General features: G+C 49.8%; 1 protein-coding gene across 9 annotated transcripts in view; it reads left to right on the top strand.

The window, feature by feature from the left end:
* Positions 1-20,459, top strand: part of GAS7 (growth arrest specific 7) — a 292,165-nt gene that overhangs the window by 236,739 nt on the left and 34,967 nt on the right. For all 9 annotated transcript variants that reach the window (XM_023190869.3, XM_023190872.2, XM_023190874.3 and 6 more), the window contains 2 exons: positions 6,758-6,811; positions 18,836-18,925. In XM_023190869.3, the coding sequence (XP_023046637.1) occupies positions 6,758-6,811; positions 18,836-18,925 (144 nt within the window). The remainder of the gene's footprint in view (positions 1-6,757; positions 6,812-18,835; positions 18,926-20,459) is intronic.

Genomic DNA, 20,459 nt, shown 5'->3' with positions numbered 1-20,459 from the left:
AAAAAAAAAAAAAAAAAAAAAAAAAAAGAATGTTTGGGGGTAGGGGGAGACAGGGACTTTCCGTGGACACCAGTAGCATGTCCCCACCGTGCTGTGTCATGGGGAGGACTGAGAGCGGGTGCCTCACAGTTCCTGAGGGTGCCTGCCCCACTCCTTCACTCCGCCCTGGGAGACCTGGATGGGTGGGCACAGGTGGTGGTGATCTGGTGCCACCCAGTGGAGGGTTTCAGTTCTGCAGCCCTGGGGCAGTCGGCCCGGGTACTGGATAAATGCAGCCCACCTGATTGGGGGGCAGAGGCAAAGGATCAAAGGCTAATTGTCTTATTTATTTATTTTAAATTCTGGGATACATGTGCAGAACGTGCAGGTTTGTTACGTAGGTATACATGCGCCATGGTGGTTTGCTGCACCTGTCACCCTGTCGTCTAGGTTTTAAGCCCCGCATGCAGTAGGTATTTGTCCTAATGCTCTCCCTCTCCTTGCTCCCCATGCCCCAATAGGCCCTGGTGTGTGATGTTCCCCCACCAATATCCATGTGATCTCATTGTTCAGCTCCCACTTATGAGTGAGAACATGCAGTGTCTGGTTTTCTGTTCCTGTGTTTGCTGAGATTGTTGGCCTCCAGCTTCATCCATGTCCCTGCAAAGGACATGAGCTCATTCTTTTTTATGGCTGCGTAGTATTCCATCGTGTATATGTGCTACATTTTCTTTATCCAATCCATCATTGATGGACATTTGCGTTGGTTCCAAGTCTTTGCTATTGTAAACAGCGTAGCAATAAACATGTGTGCATGTGTCTTTATGGTAGAATGATTTGTATTCATTTGGGTATACTCAGTAATAGGATTGCTGGGTCAAATGGTATTTCTGGTTCTAGGTCAAAGGCTAATAGGCTTGCTGCCTTTGCAGAATCGAGTCCTAGCCAGTCCCTTCCCTTCCTGCCCACCAGTGCCTGGGCCTTTTTGTGATCCACCTTTCAGTTGTTCTGGCTTCTCACGAACTTCCCAGAAAGACCCTCTAGACACAGGAGAGAGGAGAGAGAATGGGATGAAGGACTTGGAAACTTAACTTAAGGGATCCATTGGAACATGGAGTTCAAAGTGGAGAAAGAAGTGAGATGTTTAATCTCCACCACCTCCTACCTACCTCAATAATTCAGTAACACATGTTCTTATTGAGCAGTTTCGGTCTTGGTCAGGCACTGAGACATAGGTGATATCTATAGCCCTGCCTTGATGGAGTTTTATGGCTGGTGTGGGAAAAAGAGCAGATAAATAATGGTGCAATTTCAGCAGTGATAAGGGCTGGAGGAAGTGGATGCTGTGAGAACCTAGCCTGGTGCTGGCAATGTCAGGAATGGACACCTTAAGAAAATATACCTATTCTAAGACTGGAATGATGAGCAAGGGTTTCACTTGGCAAAGAGGTGGGGAAAGAATGGCTTTTCCAGGAGAGGGAATAGCATCGTGGATGCCTGGAGGCAGGAAGGAGGAACTGTGTTTTCAAAGAACCCACAGAGACCCAATACGGCTGTGACTTACTAAATGAGCAGGCACAGGGAGGGTGGGAAGTGAGGCTGGGGTAGTCTGCACAGGCCTACCACGAGGAGCTCAGGTGTTATCCTAACCGCACTGGGAAGCCTTTGGGGGCTTTTGTACGAGATCCCATCTGCTGAAGGGATGGGACCCAGATTATTGGCAGGGGGAGGAAATGGGCTGAGAAGACATTTGGAGTGGGGGACTTGCCGAATCACTAGTGAATGACCCACTCCAGTTTACCAAGCGCTTCCTGTGGGGTATCACCCCCTGCCAGGCCTCAGGGTGACGCAGAGATGCCCAGGTGGGGTGTCCGGACCCCTGGGTAGGCCTTTACAAAATAAATGGAGGAGAAGAGTTCTCTGGAATCATAGGCAAAGGAAATTTAAAACAAATACTCTTACTATAGGCATTTGCAAGCCTTTACAAAAGTAGAGGGAATATATAATAAGGTACCACAAATCTTTTAATTAAGCCCAATGATTACCTGCCTTTGGCCAATCTCGTTTTATTTGTGCTCCCATCCCCTCCCCCAACCCCCCTGCCTATTTTATTTTAAGGCACGTTTCTGCCTTACTGTTTCAAATGCAAATATTTGAGAATATATCTTCCAGGAAGAAGATATAATGATAATACCATTATCATATTTAAGAAAACATTAGTTCAATAATATGACCTAATATGTACACTCCAGATTCCTCAATTGTCTCAATGCCTTTTTAAAAAAAAAGAAAAAAAAGAGGGTGGGGTCTTGTTCTGTCCCTCAGGCTGCAGTACAGTGACACCATTATAGCTCGTGAATCCTAGAACTCCTGGGCTCAAGTGATTCTCCCACCTCAACCTCTCAAAGCACTAGGATTACAGGCGTGTGCCACCTTACAGGTGTGCGCCACCACACCTGGCCCCCTAGTCCCTTTTATAGCTGCTTTTCTCCCCAGTCCAGGATCCATTCAAGTTCACACACAGATACGTTGATTGCTGTGTCTCTTTAGTTTCTCTTTCTCTCCCCCTAAATCTGCTTTATTGAGCTATAATTCACCTACCCATATAATTCACCCATTTATAATGTACAATTCAGTGTTTTTTACTCTATTTACAAAGTTGTACAACCATTATCAGATCAATTTTAGGACATTTCATCACCCCAAACAGAATCCTCTGAAGACTTAGGCAGCCCCCAATCTTTCTGTCTCTGTGGGTTTGCCTCTTCTGGACATTTCCTATAATGGTATCATACTGTCTGTGGTCTTTTGTGTCTGGCCTCTGTCACCTGGAACTCCAAGGTGCATTCACGTCGTGGCATGGATCAGCACTCCATTCCTTTTTATGGCTAAAGAATATTCTGTCATATGGATAGAATGTTTCATCCAAGTTGTGGCCTCAGTCTGTTGCCTCTACACTCAATCCCTTACGCCTTTTTTTCTTTTGTTTTTCATTACCTTGACAATTTATTTTTGAGGAGTCCAGGTCAGGTGTCTTGTAGAATAACCTGCATTCTGACTCCCTCTGACTGTTCTCTTATGCTTAGGTTCAGGTTCTGCAGTCTGAGCAAGAATGCTGGGCAGGGCATGTGGGGTTCTTCTTACTGCGTTTGGAGGCACAGCCACCCAGGTTAGCACCCTGCTCATGAGGCTCAGTTTGCACTCTCGGTTAAGGTGCTGGCTGCCAGATTTCTTCTTTGCAGGAGTACATTTTTCCCTTTCTAATTTGTCAGTCATCAGTGAGGTGCCAGTGAAGACCCTGTGAATATCCTGTATCCTGACAATCTTTCCGTCCGCTGCTTTCAGCGTCCATGAGGATTGCGGCCTGAATCCTCTTTGATGCTGGGGTTTGCAAATGGTGGTCATCCAATTTCTTGTACATTTTTTATTGGCGTTCTTCTGAAATTAATGTTCTCTCCCTTCCCCCTTGGAGTGAGTGAGTTAGTTGCAGTCATTCATTCATATTTGTGCTCAAATCATCCCACATTTGGCCTGTGGGAGCCCTTTAAGTTGTTTGTGTTCTTTTGTTATCTCTCCATTATTCTTTGAATACTTTCTTACATCTTTTTCCAATAAGATATTCCAAATACTTTGCCTTTGGAATTAGTACCAAGGAGCTTCCGATAATATTTGGAAACCAATTTCTAGCCAGTAGGTGTTGTCACTGTGATGAGATGTCATTCCTTCTGGGCCCTTTCAGTGGAGCATTACGAGAGTGTGTGTGTCACGTACGTGTGTGTGTGTATATATATAAAATGCATGTGATATGTATATGAAGTTGGAGCAGTAGGCACAGGTTATCAGCAGCACAGGCAGAGCCTAAGATTGCCTGTGACCTACCTTGGCCCTCAGTGGTTGAAGTAAAACACTGCTAATAGAGCAGAGACCAGGGGAGGTGCTGTCACCTACACGTGGAACACCCACCCTCAATGCCATTACTTGTATTCCTGCCCTAGCCAAGTTATAGGGAGGAGGTGCGACCTCTGCATTGAACCTTATTCTACAGAGACTTATACACAGTGGTCCCAAAATATATGTTTGTGGTTGATGGAAATCTTTTTTGCCCTCCTGCAAAGACGCATGGGAAACAAGATATTGTCTCAGGTCTCAAGGTGGAGAGATGGTGGAAGATAGAGGAAAGAGTTATGCAGGCTTGGATTCTAACGTCCACTCCTCTATTGACTAGCCTTGTGACCCTGGACAGTTTTACTTCTGCAAACCCCAATTTCATGATCTGTAAAATGGAGTTGATGCCATTTAACTTGCTGGGGTTGTAAGGATGAAATGAGATGAAATATGTCAGGTGGCTAACCTGGAGCCTGCCGTAATAAGCACTGAGTAGACAGTAGCTCTTGCATTGCTTCTCCCCTCTTAGCCCCCTTATCACCAACATCGTCAGCATCCATAGGTAGACTCGAAGGCTGTTGTCAGGGCTGCTAGAATGCTGGCTGCCCTCCCTGCAAGGCTGCAATGGGAACGTGGTGGTGATGGTGGTAAAGTGTCTGTGACAGGAAGTCTACAGGCTCCTGTAGACTGCAGAATCCATCCTAAAGGCTACTCTTTCCCCTTCCTGGCATGTATTTGCTTGACTGGTGCCTGTATGTCAATGAATCTATGGAGAGAGACTCCTATCCCTGTCTCTTCTCCTTGGTGACTGGTACCTCCTACCCTGTAGACTCTGTCTGCCTTTCTCCCTGTGCAGTTTTATCAAGTTGCCAAAATTGGCAGAGCTGATAACTTGGGAAGGTATAGGGTGGGCCAGCTGGATGAGATGATGCACTAAAAATGTCTATGGAAGCTGTAGTTGGCCATAAAGTTGACGTTGGCCAGGAGCCTGTTGGGGTCGCTAGAGGAGTTGCCGTCACTAGAGAAACACAGTGGAACCACAGTGTAGATCAGATCCATGTGTCTCCAATTGAGGTCCACAGATTCTGCAAATCAGAGATGCTGGCGCCACCTGGGACCTGCTGGATCAGGCCCAGCAGCTGAGAGTGCAGCTGGGACTCTGTTTTGGACACTTTCCTCAGTTGATTCTGGTGCACCTCAAAGCTTGAGGACCAGTGATAACCATCCATTTTACAGATGGAGAAATTGAGGCTCAAAGAAGTCAGATTCTCTGGCCAGGGTCTCAAGGCTAGTAATCATTTTCTTGTCTGTGTGAAATTAATGCTCTATAAGGTTCATTTTTGCTAGACACCCTGAGGATATCAGTTTTCCTGAGATGACTTTAATTGGCAACCCAAATAAGACTATGGAGTAAGGGCATGAGACCTTAGCAGGGGCATAGTCAAGCTCCGTGGTTTGCCTAATTTGCTGATGGGTTTCTGAGGCAAAGGCTGGCCGTCACCTGCACATGGTCATTTGGCCAGGCATCTAGGGTCATGCTGGCCTGAGGGGTGGAGTGCCCCCCATCCCGAGCCAGTGGTTCCTTCTTGTTAAAGCCCCTCCATGCTTTTTCTGGCCTTTATCTATAAAGTGGCAAAGGCCAGGCTGGCTGCAGTGGCTCATACCTGTAATTCCAGCACTTTGGGAGGCCGAGGCAGGTGGATTGCCTAAGGTCAAGAGTTCGAGACCAGCCAGGCCAACATGTTGAAACCCTGTCTCTACTAAAAATACAAAAAATAGCTGGATGTGCTGGCGGGCACCTGTAATCCCAGCTACTCAGGAGGCTGAGGCAGGAGAATTGCTTGAACCTGCGAGGCATAGGTTGCTGTGAGCCACGATGACGCCACTGCACTCCAGTCTGGGTGACGGAGTGAGACTCCATCTTAAAAAAAAAAAAAAAAAAAAAAAGAGTAAGGTCATGCACGAGTCCTGGGACACATGTATGATGACCACCTGCGGTGCCTCAGGGGTAAGCCTGCTTCCCAGGTCGCTGTGTGGCTCAGGATAGGAGACATCCCAGGTCCTGCTTGGGGATCTCTGGTATTGAACCCCTAACATAATTGCTAATAGAACAACAGAGACCCAGTATCAAATACTCTTCGGAGTCATAGTCTCTTAGGACACGTGTGGCATTTTCCACTGGCAGCCCTTAATTTTCTCTGCCAGACCAATCCCAGGACTTTGGCAGGCTGCTGAGGACTTCAGGGCTCAGAGGTACTTGGGACTCTGGTTTTCTTGCTGGCAGTGGAAGACGTCAAAAGGCAATCTAAAGACTGAATGGAAGCTGGAAGTCGGCTTGGCTGAGAAATCCCTCCTGGCTCACGGGCTTGGAGAACCGGGGAGTCGGGGAGGTGACCGAGCACCGCCTCAGTGCACATTGTGTGTGTTTAGGTTTGATGTTTTGGACCCGGGGGTTTCAGAATAAAATGTCGTGCGCTGAGTCCTCAGTGCCAGGAGGTGGTGGCCTTAACTCTCTTCTCCCCAGTGGATTCCGGGGCTTCTGGCGGCAAGCGGCACACAGAACGTTCACCAGCAGAGGGCAGCGGAAGGGTTAACTCCCCAAATCACAGACTGAGAGAAGAGGAGGGGAGACCTGCTTTGGAGCAGTTCTCTCAGAGCCTGTGCAGGAGGCTTCCTTAATTTGCCTTCCACCCGAGAGCTGGGTGTGGGAACAGCGTGGGGTCAGGGAGACCCCTGCCTGCCCTGGCTCAGAATATGGTGACCTAGGAGTTGACAGCAGACTGAGCATCCCTGAACTTCCCCAGCGCCTCCACCCTCAGGGAACCTGAATGGGGGGAAATACATGTCCAATATGGAGAACAGCTTTGATGATATTTCTTGCCTCTCTCCCCAGAACCTGGGATCCTCATCACCAAGCAAAAAGCAGAGCAAGGAAAACACCATCACAGTAAGTGGCTCCGGAAGGGGACTCTCAGGGGGTGGCTGCGAGCTGGGGCATTTGGCTGGGCTGTTGCCATGGCGATGTGGACCGCCAAGCAGAAGTCATGCCTAACCTGGAGACGGGGAAGTTCCAAAGCTCGGATTTTGCTGAAGTTCCCCATCCACGTCCCCCTCCCACCTCCCCTTCTCCTGTCAATTTCACATTTCACTTCTCTCCTGGTGAACAAGTGGAAGGAGGGTGGCTGGGATGATGCAGAAGCCATTTTTTTCAGGGCAGGAGGGGAAGGTACGCGTGCGGGAGTGGTTTGAAGGGGGTGGACTGTGCTCAGCGCAAGTGAAGTGACGTGTAAATTACAGCCACGGCAGGGTTGCTTTTGTGCGGGGTAACTTCTGGAAGATGTCAAAGTTAAAAGCAAGAGAAAGCGCCCTAAGAATAGAGTTCCTAGGAATTCCTGATGGGAGCAGGCAGCTTCTGCCTAGGTGGCCAGCCTGCCTCCCAGGGCGCTTCAAGATGCCCACCCCGATGTGGATATGAGGGGGAGCCCCCCCTGCCCGTCCCCATGCAGAGGTGAGGGGGAACCCCACACCCCACCTCTGCTCCTCAGCCCTGTGCTTGGGGCAGGTGGAGCTGGACATCATTGCCCGCCTGAGAGGCACAGACCTGACAAGTGTGGTTCCAGGTTTGCTATTTTGGCACAAGTGCAGGAGAGCAGGGAACGGGGGATTGCTCTCTTAGACTCCAACTCACACAGCTCTGAGCCATTCCGACCACCCCCGTAGAGACAAAACCAAGAGTAGGTGTATTTCCCTGCTTCATCCAGGCTGCACATCCTGCTTTGGGAGAAAAAGTTTAGGTAAACAATTAACGATGGCAATTGCTGCAACTTTTGTGTGCATGTATGATGCGCAAGGAGGGATCCAAGCAGCTCATGTAATTGTCCATTAGCTATAGGAAGTGTGAGTTGTAGAATCAATATAGTGTAACGACGATGAACGTGGACTCTGAGGCCAGAGTGTCAGTTATATTAATGACTGGGCAACAGCCTGGGGCAAGTTTCTTGACTTCTTCCCGTCTCAGTCAATAACCGTCGAGTGGGGAAATGGGGGGTGGCGGGTGGTCTCTGCCTTAGGGATGGTGTAGGGACTAAATGGATCCATCCATGGAAAGCACTTAGAACAGAGCCTGCATATAGTAAGTGCTCTGTACACACTATATCACCCTGTTGACAGATGAGGAGACTGAGGCACAGAGCTACACCTTGCTCACGGTCACCCAGCTGGGAAGTGTCAGGATTTGAAATCTATGCCCTTACCACAGTGCCCCTTCTGGAGCTGGCTTGGGTTCCTTGTGTCATGAGCTCCTTTGGAATGCCCTGTGCTGATAGACGGTGTCTCCAAGGGCTGGGCAGAACGACTCAGCCTGCTTGGACTGTGGGTAGCAGCAGCCTTTCTGTTACTTGTGGAGTTGATGGAGCTGGTGGGGAGGGGGTGTGGACAGGCTCGGGTGCACAGTTCCAGAGGGTACAGTGGCCCATCTTCAAATTGTCACAAAATGCCCCAGAATGCTGGGACACAGCAGGAGCTCTCCAACATCTTCTGAAATACATAAAAAGGAGGGGGAGGAGAAAGTGGGGGGTCGGAGTGGGAGACGTATTTGAATTCTAAAAGAAAAACAAAAATGTGAAGTGAAAAGCAGAGTGTTAGGTCATGGAGGGTTGCCTTAAAGGCATTTAGTGATGGTGCTCAGGCCACGGGGTGGGGCACCTGCTGGACTTCGTCTTGCAGCCAGAGCTTCAGGTTTGGTCAGAGTGGGCAGCACACCTCGCCCACGCCTGCCTTCCCTGTTCCTTCCTGCTGAGCCTTATCATTGCTTCTCATGAGGGAGTCTGCAAACTCTGAAACCTCCAAGACCTTTGTTTAAAATGCAGATGTCGGCCGGGCGCGGTGGCTCAAGCCTGTAATCCCAGCACTTTGGGAGGCCGAGACGGGCGGATCACGAGGTCAGGAGATCGAGACCATCCTGGCTAACACGGTGAAACCCCGTCTCTACTAAAAAATACAAAAAACTAGCCGGGCGAGGTGGTGGGCGCCTGTAGTCCCAGCTACTCGGGAGGCTGAGGCAGGAGAATGGCGTGAACCCGGGAGGCGGAGCTTGCAGTGAGCTGAGATCCGGCCACTGCACTCCAGCCTGGGCGACAGAGCGAGACTCCGTCTCCAAAAAAACAATAAATAAATAAAATACAGATGACACCCCAGATGTACAAGTTGGTTTCTCTGGGGCCAGACTGGAAAATCTGCGTTTTAACCAGTGCCCCAGAGGTTTTAAGTAAACTCTCTTGCCTTGGAGAATTTTTTGCCGAGGAAACTGAGCAAAGGAGGGACCGAAGGTCACAAAACAAGTGAGGAGCAGAGCTCAGGGCTTGAGCCCAGGTCTCCTGGCTGCCGGCCCAGGACACTTCCCAGTGTACCACCTGGCCTTGGCCTTGGCCCACAGGTCTCCAGGCCTTGGTGCCTTTTCCGTTCCACACGCACTGCTCTCCCATGCTCAGCCTCTTTCTCTGGGTTCTCATCCTCCAGAGTTCCTGGTTTCCCAAGAAGGAGACACCCAGCGGGGAGGGGATGGTTCAGGTCTCAGGAGGCTGGGATGTGAACTTCCCTGTCCGTGGTATGTAGGGATGAGGTGAGCCACTTCCCATGCTGTTTGATCCCACACAGCAGAAGTTTCTAGGCCTGGGCAGCAAAGGGTGGTGGGTCCAGAGCAAGAATGGAGCTGGATTCTGACGCTCCTCCTTCCCCACCCATAGCCTGGAGCTAGTTTTCAGGGGACAGACACGTGGGCTCCCTGACAGCAGCGGTCAGAGTCTGGCAGCCTTGCTGGGTCTTGTTTCCGCTGTCCCTAGTGTGGGGCTGGCAGGTGGAGTGTGCTGTTTGATTGGGAGTGACAGGTGCTCGTGGCAGCTCACAGCCCTCGGCAGAAGCGTGAACGCGTCTGAATCTAGAGGGTTTCAGAAAAGAGGACAACAGAGCCACCCGGCCACACTCTCACCTGGAAAGAGGAATTTGGGGACTCCTGTGGTCCTCAGCTTCGGGGCTTCCCAGCGTAGCCACAGAACCCGGGGTGGGAGCTGGGGGCTGGAGGTGAACGCTTGGGGTCGCATCTTCTCTTCTTCTCTGTTCCACAGTGCTCCGGGGCTGGCTTTTTCCTCTCCCATACCGTCCCCGATCCGCTTTCCTCTGGGAGAAAATTCAGAGACAGCTGGACTGGAGCCATCTGTTGTCAAACCATTTTCCCTTCTCTGCTGCAGGCAAGGTGGTCAAACCGGCCGTGCAAGGAGCCTGTGACCTCTGCTCCCCACAGGCTCCTGCTGGGCCGGGACCCAGGGGAGGGCCGTGCCTTGGGGCCTCCCTATGTCGGACCCCTTGGGTGGGTCACACGTGTGTTCAGTGGCTCTCACACCCCAGCCAGGTGGTTTCTGGCTGATATGTCCCATTGCGTACCCCTCAGAGAGCTTCTGGGAGGCAGCCCTCGTGCTTCTGGCTGCTGCTGTGCGGAAAAGCCCCGCAGGAACCCCAGCTGCACCGTGGACCCCAGCCGCTGGGGAGGGACGAGGGTGTCACTCCATTTACCTGAGGGTTGGAAGCAACAGAGTTGGTGCAAGAGCAAAGATGCAGCTTTGCTGAGGACACTGGTCTCTGGGGAAGTGAGGGTGGGACCGCCTGCCAGAACTTGCCCTGTGCAGTACACATGGGGAGGCGTGCTCCCCTCTGGCTCCCTCTTGAGCACCCTTCCTTTTTGAGCCCCTGTCTTGGGTAGGGAGCGGGCCAAGTGTGTTAGAAAGGTAGTGTGAGAGAGGCTAGGAGCCTAGACTGAAGCCGGCTTGCCTGGGTTCAGACCCTGGTCCACCATTCCATGCACAAACTGTGTGATCCTGCATAAGTGACTTAGCCTCTCTGTGCCTCAGTTTCCTTATCTGTACAATGGGGATAATAATAGCACCTGCCTTGCAGGGCTGTTGTGAGGGTTAAATGAGCTAATACATGGAAAACGCTGAGAACTGTGGCTGGCACATTATTTGCTTTTGTTGAACAAACAGAAAGTGGATCTTTAGGATGGCAGTGAGGCTCCTGCTATGCCTGGGAGGCCTTGGGGGGAGGATGAGGTCTTTTCAGAGATGTAGCTGGACCCTGGTATTAACCATCTGGAAAATGTCACCCAGGGGAGGACAGGAATCCACATGTGGAAAGTCCTCTCCCACCTTCTCTTCCCTCCTTAGGCTTTGGAGCACCGTAGGATGGAGCTATGTGGCCCTCCCAGCCCTTCTGATCCAGGGACATAGGAACCTTGACTTGGAGGTCTAGAGGTCACAGAAAGGACACAGCGAGGTTAAAAGTGGTGGCCCAGGAATTAGGAAGCTGGTTCTAGACCCTGCTCTGCCACTTACAGTGAACTAGAGAGTTAAACATTCTGTGTCTCAGTTTCCTCATCTGTGCGTAAGTCTGCACCAGACCATTGCAAATAAACATTGAGGCTCCAGTAGCTTCTGGAACATGTGCACACACAGCTCTCACCATGCCCCTCTGCTGCCGCTGCCTGCCTCTCTCTGAAGGGAGCGTTCTCCCATCTTCCGTCCCAACGGATGGAAACGTGCTTCCTCTCCACCCAGGTCAGTGGACTCAGAGTTTCTCAACCTCAGCACCATTGACATTTTGGGTTGGATAGCTCTTTGTTGTTGGGGGACTGTCCCGTGCATTGTAGATGTTTATCAGCTTCCTTGGCCCCTATTCACCAGAGGCCAATAGCATCCATCCCCGACCCCACCCAGCTGTGACAACCAATAATGTCTCCACATTGCTACATGTTTCTGGGGTGGAGGCAAAATTGCCCCTGGATGGGCATTACTGAATTGACTTCATGGTGTTGTCAAGGCTACTTGTAGAGTATCCCAGGCTGCTTCTAATCCCCTCTTGACTACACTGCTCCCGGCTGCTATCATGACCCCCCGACCCCCATCACTGCAGACTTCCCTGGTGGCCACAGTCGCGTTCTGCCTCCAGCCTGTCCTCTGTGCTGTAGTGGGAGTGCTTATCCCAGGCAGCAGCCTGATGAATCGTTACTCTCCTGCAGGGTGCTTCTGTGGTCCCCGCTGTCCTGCTGCTTTCAGGATAGACCTTGGCACCCCTGCAAGACTCCCTCTCACCTCGGTCTTGTCTACTCCCTGACCCTGAGCTCCGCCAAACTGAGCAACACGGTCCCCACCTGTGGGGCATATCCTTTCATCCTGGGTCCTTTCCTTTCCTGCAGTATCCTTCTCACCTGCCCACCCCTCTGTCTGCTGGGGCCTACTATTATTACCTAAATCTAAGATTCCTCCCCTGGACCCCTAGTCCTTCCAGTAACCTCAGCACCTCGGGCTTACTCCACTGGCAGGTTTATCCCGAAGAATTACAGTGACTTGTTTATGGAACTGTTGAGAGCGGAGATGGTGCCTTATATCCCTAGCCTCCGGCCACTGCACCAAGAAACATCTCCTGAGCACCCACTGTGTACCCAACAGTGTACCAGCGAGGAGGGAAACAGCAGGGAAAAGATGGTCCCCTTCCCCTCATAGAGCAGGCTATCTGGCAAGGAGGAGAAACGTTAAATAAACCATCACGAAACATATCATTATAAATGTGTGCATGCAGACTGCTGGGAAGATCTAACGTAGTGCGTGGCACTGAGCAGCCTTTCGACGAATGTTCGAATGGAAAGTGAATGAGCAAATAGCCCCTCACATAGCTTCGTGGTCGAAGCTCGAACTCTGCAGTCGGCTGGGTCTAGATTCGGATACCTTGCTTCTGTGATCCTCGGTTTCCTCATATACGATGAGGCTGTTCTTCCTCCCCTGTGGAGTTGGTAGGAAGATAAAATGAGAACACATGCAAAGCCCTAGAGAGGGTGCCTGAGTCAGGGACCCCTGCAGGAGTGAGGATTTGGAGAAATCTCAGTGGGCTTCCTGGGAGGGAGAAATCCCAAAATGAGAGAAGACAGAGACAGTGGCAGGTACCTCCGGGCTCCACCGGAGGACTGGTGTCCTGAAGGAGTGGCAGAAGCAGCCAGGGTGATGGGTCCTTAACGAATTCCCACATTCGGCTGCCTTCACTCTTCTGCCCCAACCTGTTTTCTGTTCCTGCATCAGTTTGCTAAGGATTATGGCCTCCAGCTGCATCCATGTCCCTACAAAGGACATGATCTTATTCTTTGTTACAGCTGCATAGTATTGCATGTTGTTTATGTACCACATTTCCTTTATCCAGTCTATCGTTGATGGACATTTAAGTTGATTCCATGTTTTTGCTATTGTGAATAGTGCTGCAGTGAACGTATGCGTACATGTGTCTTTATGTAGAAAGGTTTATATTCCTTTGGGTATATACCCAGTAATGGGATTGCTGGGTCAAATGGTAGTTCTGTTTTTAGTTCTTTGAGGAATCACCACATTGCTTTCCACATGGTTGAACTAATTTACACTGCCTCCAACCGTGTATAAGTGTTCCCTTTTCTCTGCAATCTCGCCAGCACCTGTTATTTTTTGACTTTTTAATGATAGCCATTCCGATTGGCGTGCCATGGTATGTCATTGTGGTTTCGATTTGCCTTTCTTTAATGATTAGCGGTGATGAACGTTTTTGCATATGCTTGTTGGCTGCATATATGTCTTCTTTTGAAAAGTGTCTGGGACGGGCGCAGTGACTCACGCCTGTAATCCCAACACTTTGGGAGGCCAAGGTGGGTGGATCTTCTGAAGGTCGGGAGTTCAAGACCAACCTGACCAACATGGTGAAACCCCATCTCTACTAAAAATACAAAAATTAACCTGGCATGGTGGTGGGCACCTGTAATCCCAGCTACTCAGGAGGCTGAGGCAGGAGAATGGCTTGAACCCGGGAGGTGGAGGTTACAGTGAGCTGAGATTATGCCATCGTACTCCAGCCTGGGCGACAAAAGCAAAACTTCGTCTCAAAAAAAAAAAGAATAAAAAAGTGTCTGTTTATGTCCTTTGCCCACTTGCCATGTAGGATCTTAAGAGCAGGGCTCTGTGGCTTGTTTATCTCTGTGGCTTGTCTTCCATTCTGGTGGACACAAGGGCTCCCCCAGGGGCTGCCAGATCCCTGCTGAATGGATCACGAAGGCTCGTTCTCAAAGTGTGGTCCCCAGACCTTCAGCATCACTTGAGAACTCAGACCCCATTCGGAGCTCCTGAATCAGACACTGGGGGGTGGGACCCAGCAACCTGTGTCCTTGAGGTGACTCTGAGGCGTGTTCATCCTCGACTCTGGGACAAGAAGGGGACTGAGTGGTACTGAGGTGGATCTCAGCCCTCCTCAGGACTTACATGGCCATTTAGACGATGGGCGTGGAGCCAGCCAGGATGCATCATTGAAGAGGCTGTCCTTGGAACTGTCTCCCACTCTGGCTAGCGGGGTCTGTCTGCACAGGCCTCCTGGGGCGGGCGGTGGCATCCTCACTCCCAGGGTAAGTCAACTCAGGAAGATTCTGGGAAACAAGACTGGCCAAGACCCATTTCCCTTCCTGCCTGCCCCGCGTTTGGCCACGCCTCTTCCTGACATGGGAAGGTCCTTTCTTTGTAGGGAAATGTTTCCCCAACGAGAGGGCAAGGCCAAGAGCAGTTTGGGTGAGGGAAGGCGAGGGAAAGGGGAGAGATACCTGCAGGGCAGGCCACTCCAGAAGGCATTCAGACCCGCCTCTGAGTACCCAAAAGTCTACTTGTTCCATCATTCTTAATGCTCAATTTACTTTAATGTCATCGTTAATTTATCATTAAATTTGATGGAAATTTTCATAGACTGCATGATTAAGCAAAATAAAGGTGGACCGTGATGACCGTAATTTGTTGAAATGAGAATAACTGGAACACAAAAGAAGGAATCTGTGTGCTTTTGAAATCCGTCCCTTGTTTTCATGTTTGCCTGCTTGGCGGTAGGTCATGGAAGCCCAGAAAGGAGACTTGCCTCTGGACACACCTTGGGGACTCATCCTGAAACCACGGCTTGGGGAGACAGTTTTCTGATGCTGGCCTCAAGAACTGGCCCTTCCTTCTCTCACTCAGGCTGCTGACACCTGGGAGAAAACTCCCCAGCCCCAGTCGATCTTCATCTAGCCTTTGTTTTTTTTAATTCATCGCAGTGCTCACTTTTTAGAGTTCAGGAAGCTGTGCCTTTTTTTTTTTTTTTGAGACAGAATCTCACCCTGTCGCCCAGGCTGGAGTGCAATGGCGCGATCTCAGCTCACTGCAACCTCCACCTCCCAGGTTCAAATGATCCTCCTGACTCAGCCTCTTGAGTAACTGGGATTATGGGGCCCACCACCATGCCTGGCTAATTTTTGTATTTTTAGTAGAGACGGGGTTTCACTGTGTTGTCCAGGCTGGTCTCGAACTTCTGACCTTGTGATCTGCCCACCTGGGCCTCCCAAAGTACTGGGATTACAGGCGTGAGCCACCATGCCCTGCCACAAGGTACCTTTTAAAAAACTGTCTTGATTTTCCCCACTCACCATTAAATTCAGATTAAATATTTTTGATAGGATTTTTTTAAACCCAGGCTAAAGTGTAGTGATGTGATCATAGCTTACTGCAGCCTCAACCTCCCAGGCTCAAGAGATCCTCCTGCTTCAGCCTCCCAAGTAGCTGGGACTACAGGCGTGCGCCACCATGCCTGGCTAGTTTTGTTTTTTATTTTTTGTAGAGACAGGGTCGTGCTGTGTTGCCCAGGCTGGTCTCGAACTCCTGAGCTCAAGTGATCTGCCCACCTTGGCCTCCCAAAGTGCTGGGATTACAGATGTGAGCCACCATGCCCTGGCCAGGAATCTTACATGGCTAATGTTGTATTCTTAGAAGTTACACATTTTGTAAAGAAGAAAGAGGCCCGGCACAGTGGCTCATGCCTGTAATCCCAGCACTTTGGGAGGCCGAGGAGGGCGGATCACTTGGGGTCAGGAGTTTGAGACCAGCCTGGCCAACGTGGTGAAATCCTGTCTCTACTGAAAATACAAAAACTAGCCAGGTGTGGTGGCACACACCTGTAATCCCAGCTACTCGAGAGAGGCTGAGGCAGGAGAATCACTTGAGCCAGGGAAGCAGAGGTTGCAGTGAGCCAAGATCGTGCCACTGCCCTCCAGCCTAGTGACAGAGCTAGACTCTGTCTCAAATAAATAAATAAAAAGAAAAGAAAAGGAGAAAGAGAAGAAGGGATTATCCTTGGCAGAATTTGGTGCAGCCCTGTCATCTCCAGGATTCTCCATGTCATTCCTGCTCCTGATCCTTCTGCTGAGTCATGTTTCCCTCTAGGTTGGTGGGGACCTCAGCCTTCGCCTTAACCACATGTCAGGATCCGGGAGGAGGAGGGTCTTTTGCCGGGGACTTCTCTCCAGACTGCGACTGAGATCTGTGCGCTGGCAGCTGGGGAGGAGGGGGTGTGGGCTGGATTTACTTCTAACCACCCAGGAGCTTCCTGAACCAGAGGTCACAACTGGAGGTCCATGGGCCCGACTTGGCTGGCAGAAGAGTTTGTTGGGCTTACATGGTGTTATTGTTTATATTATTATGGTTTTTAACCTTGAATTAATTGCCAACACTTAGAAATGGAGACACTTTGCACAGAAGTCCCCATTTTCAGCTTCCCTCGAGTCATCCACGTAATCCTTCAGCACTGCATTCCTCAGAAGGGCTTGACAACAGTTGGCAAAAGCTGAGCAGAATCTGCCCCTTGGATGCATCTCTATAGCCTCCGACCCCTGCCCACAGCAGAGACTGTCCGCCCTCCTATCCCAGCTGCAGTTTCTGTGACACTTGGGCACCTTACTGCCTTGCACGCCCCGCCCAGCTTTGGAGTTTGTGTCCTGGACCCAAAACCTCAGGGTGGGATCATTTTTTAATGTGTGACATTTTCCACTTCAGCAGGTGCTTGGGCTGCAAGGAGGGGTTAAAGACTTATAAGGCTCAGGCCTTGTTCCCACAGAGGAAGCAAATTAGCCCATGTCCTTGGAGAGGTGGGAATCTGGGGCCTGAAGCCACCTCCACACAGTGGGGAAAAACCAGGGAGCATTGCGGATGTGCTTGGGCAGAAAAGTCTGAGACGACCCAGAAGTTTGTGTACTTCACTCTCCTTAGCTAGGGCCAGCCTTATACGTACAGCCCAGATTATAATTTTTTTTTTTTTTTTTTTTTTGAGACAGAGTCTTGCTCTGTCACCCAGGGTGGAGTGCAGTGGTGCAGTCTCGGCTCACTGCAACCTCCACCTCGTGGGTTTAAGCGATTTTCCTGCCTCAGCCTCCTGAGTAGCTGTGATCACAGGCGCCCGCCACCACGCCTGGCTAATTTTTGTATTTTTAGTAGAGAAGGGGTTTCACCATGTTGGTCAGGCTGGTCTCGAACTCCTGACCTCATGATCCGCCTGCCTCGGCTCCCAAAGTGCTGGGATTACAGGTGTGAGCTGCCATGCCTGGCCCCCCAGATTATAATTTTAAGCTGTATTTGTTCATATGATACATATCATGACATAAAATTTGCAAGGTAACCTCTCCCCCCTGACCCTCACCCACACAGTTCCTTTCCTTGGAAGCAAATGATGTTACCTGTTGCCAGAAGTATTCGATACGCAAATAACCAAATGTGTATTATACAGGTGACCCTTGAACAACATGGGGGCTCGGGGTACCCCCTCTCCACCCATAGTCCAAAACTGACATATAACTTTGGACTCCTCCAGAACTTAACTCCTAACAGCCTCTTATTGAGTGGAAGCCTCACTGACATGAACACATATTTTGCATGTTTATGTGTGTTATACGCTGTATCCTTACAGTAAACTAGAGAAAATAAAATGTTAAGACAATTCTAAAGAAGAAAAATATAATTACTGTTCTTTAGGTGGAAGTGGATCATCCTCAAGGTCTTCATCCTCAACATCTGCACATTGAATGGGCAAAGGAGGAATAGGAAAAGGAGGGACTGGTCTTGTCTCGGGTCACAGAGGCAGGAGAGAAAATATACGTATAAGTGAACCCCTGCACTTCAAACCTGTGTTGTTCAAGGGTCCACTGTATATCTCTTCCTTTTTCAAAAGGAACTGTAATACTCTTTGCTTGCCTTTTTTTTTTTCTTACCTTCACCTAACTGAATATACTATATACTGGCACACTTACTAAAAAAAATTTTTTTTTTTTTTTTGCGAGAGAGTTTCGCTCATACAATGGCATGATCTCCGCTCATTGCAAAGCTGGAGGGCAATGGTGCCATCTCGGCTCACTCCAACCTCTGCCTCCTGGGTCCAAGTGGTTCTCCTCCCTCAGCCTTCCCGACTAGCTGGGATTACAGGCATGCGCCACCACGCCCAGCTAATTTTGTATTTTTAGCAGAGATGGGGTTTCTCCATGTTGGTCAGGCTGGTCTCAAACTCTCGACCTCAGGTGATCCTCCCGTCTCAGCCTCCCAAAGTGCTGGGATTACAGGCGTGAGCCACTGCGCCCAGCTGCTTTTCTAATTAAATTTAAGAACTTTATCACTGCGTCCTTTCTGATTTCCATAGATGTCTGTCTGTCTCATACTTTAACCATTCCCCTACTGATGGACACTGGAGTTGTTTTCCGGCCTTTAACTGCCATAAATAGTGCTGTCATGAAAAAGCGTGTATGGACATCACCGCCCCCATGCAACTATATCTGTAGGATAGACTCTTGTGCAATTGCTGGGTCAAAGGCACTGGATGTTTGCAATTTTGATCCTAGTAAACTACCCTCTAGAGAGGTGGTACTGGTTCACAGCCCCTCTGGCGTGGTGGTGAGCGCCTGTTGCCCCTCATATGAAGTGCTGGCCCCTGGAGCACGGGAAGATCCCTGTGCATGTTCTGTCAATATGGACAATATGTTCTGTCAATATGAATGCTGTAGTGCCATGTCCCCCGGGAGCAAAGCCTTCCTCGCTATTCCAGTCTCCAGCGGAGTCATTCTTTCTTGTTCTGTGCCCTACAGATAAACTGTGTGACGTTCCCTCACCCAGACACGATGCCGGAACAGCAGCTGCTGAAACCAACCGAGTGGAGCTACTGCGACTACTTCTGGGTAAGCAGTGCCTCAGTTTCCCCCACAGCATAACCCCGATGACTGAGAGTGGACCCCCGGGATGGGTAGGAGGGAACTGGATCTCAAGGTGGAGGGGGCCTTTCTCATTGGAGCCTGAAGGGCTGGGGTTAAATTTTACACCTGAGACAGGAACTTAGGACCTTCTTGGAATCCAGCTCATTCTCTAAATCTCAGGGATTCAGCAGGACTTTTGTTCCCATTACAGACACTTCAACCAGAATGTAGGTAAGCGGAGGGCCATTTTCTCCAATGCTCAGTGAAGGCAGGAGACTAGAATCTGCCTCAATAAATGAATGTGGGCTCCAGACCTGCTTGTCACTTACATAAGTGACGTTGGACAAGGGCTTCACCTCTTCGGTCCTCACTGTGTTCATCAGAATTGTGAGGCGGTGGGGCCACAGGATCTTCAGAGAGCTCCAGCTTGGATAATCCTATAGTTCTGAAACTTTTGCAGATCGCTTAGCGAACACAGAGTTTTGGTTTTGCGAGATTAAAGAAAGTTCTGTGGGTGGATGGTGGCGATGGTGGCACAGCCGTGTGAATGTACTTCATGCCACTGAACCGTATTCTTAAAAATGGCTAAAATGGTCAGTTGCATGCTAGGTGTATTTTTTTTCCACAAGAAATAAATTTTTGGAAATGCAGAGTCCTACACTTCTGAACATTCTGGGAATGGTCCTGGGCCATTTGCATGTGAAAGTGATCGTGACTTTCAAAATTAGATCACCCCTTTCTGGAATCAGTTAGTAGGGATGGTCATACAACCCTGTGAATATATTAAAAACCACTAAATTGTACACTTCAAAAAAACAAGTGTCCAAAGACCCCAAGGAACAATAAATAAGTTAAAAACTTGTTTTCACCTCTGTGCAGAATGGATTTTTTGAGACAGAGTCTCACTCTGTCTCACCCAGGCTGGAGTGCAGTGGTGCGATCTTGGCTCACTGCAGCCTCCATCTCCTGGGTTCAAGCGATTCTCCTGTCTCAGCCTCCTGAGTAGCTGGATACAGGTGTGTGCCACCACACCAAGCTATTTTTTTTTTTTTTTAAAGTAGAGACGGAGTTTCACCATGTTGGCCATGCTGGTCTCAAGCTCCTGGCCTCAGGCAGTCCACCCACCTTGGCCTCCCAAAGTGTTGGGATTACAGGTGTGAGCCATCACACTCAGCCGGATTATCTACACTTTTTGGATTTGCTAACTAATACTAGAAAAAAGGTGCTTTTTTCTTTCTACAAAATCACTTGTACCTTAGAAGATACACAAAGATCTCTGTTGCCTCCACCTCTCACCAAGGCACAATTTCTGTAGCTCCAGCTGTGCTGCATCTAGGGTAGAGATCTGTGCACAGGTTGAGGAAACAGTATAAAGGGGCTTATCTTTGGCACCAGGCAGACCTGGGCAGGTGAGCTCAGAGGCGGGGTAAGCAAGCATCAGAGTGTGCAAGATTTTCTAGGCTCCAGTAAGTGGGTTTTATTCTGCTTGCAGAAGGAGGATGTTAGAAGGTCTTAAGCA

Source organism: Piliocolobus tephrosceles, chromosome 16 (genome assembly GCF_002776525.5).
Source record: "Piliocolobus tephrosceles isolate RC106 chromosome 16, ASM277652v3, whole genome shotgun sequence".
NCBI lineage: Eukaryota > Metazoa > Chordata > Mammalia > Primates > Cercopithecidae > Piliocolobus > Piliocolobus tephrosceles.
The sequence above is the reverse complement of the archived record's forward strand: the minus strand, read 5'-3'. Positions and strand labels throughout refer to the sequence as shown.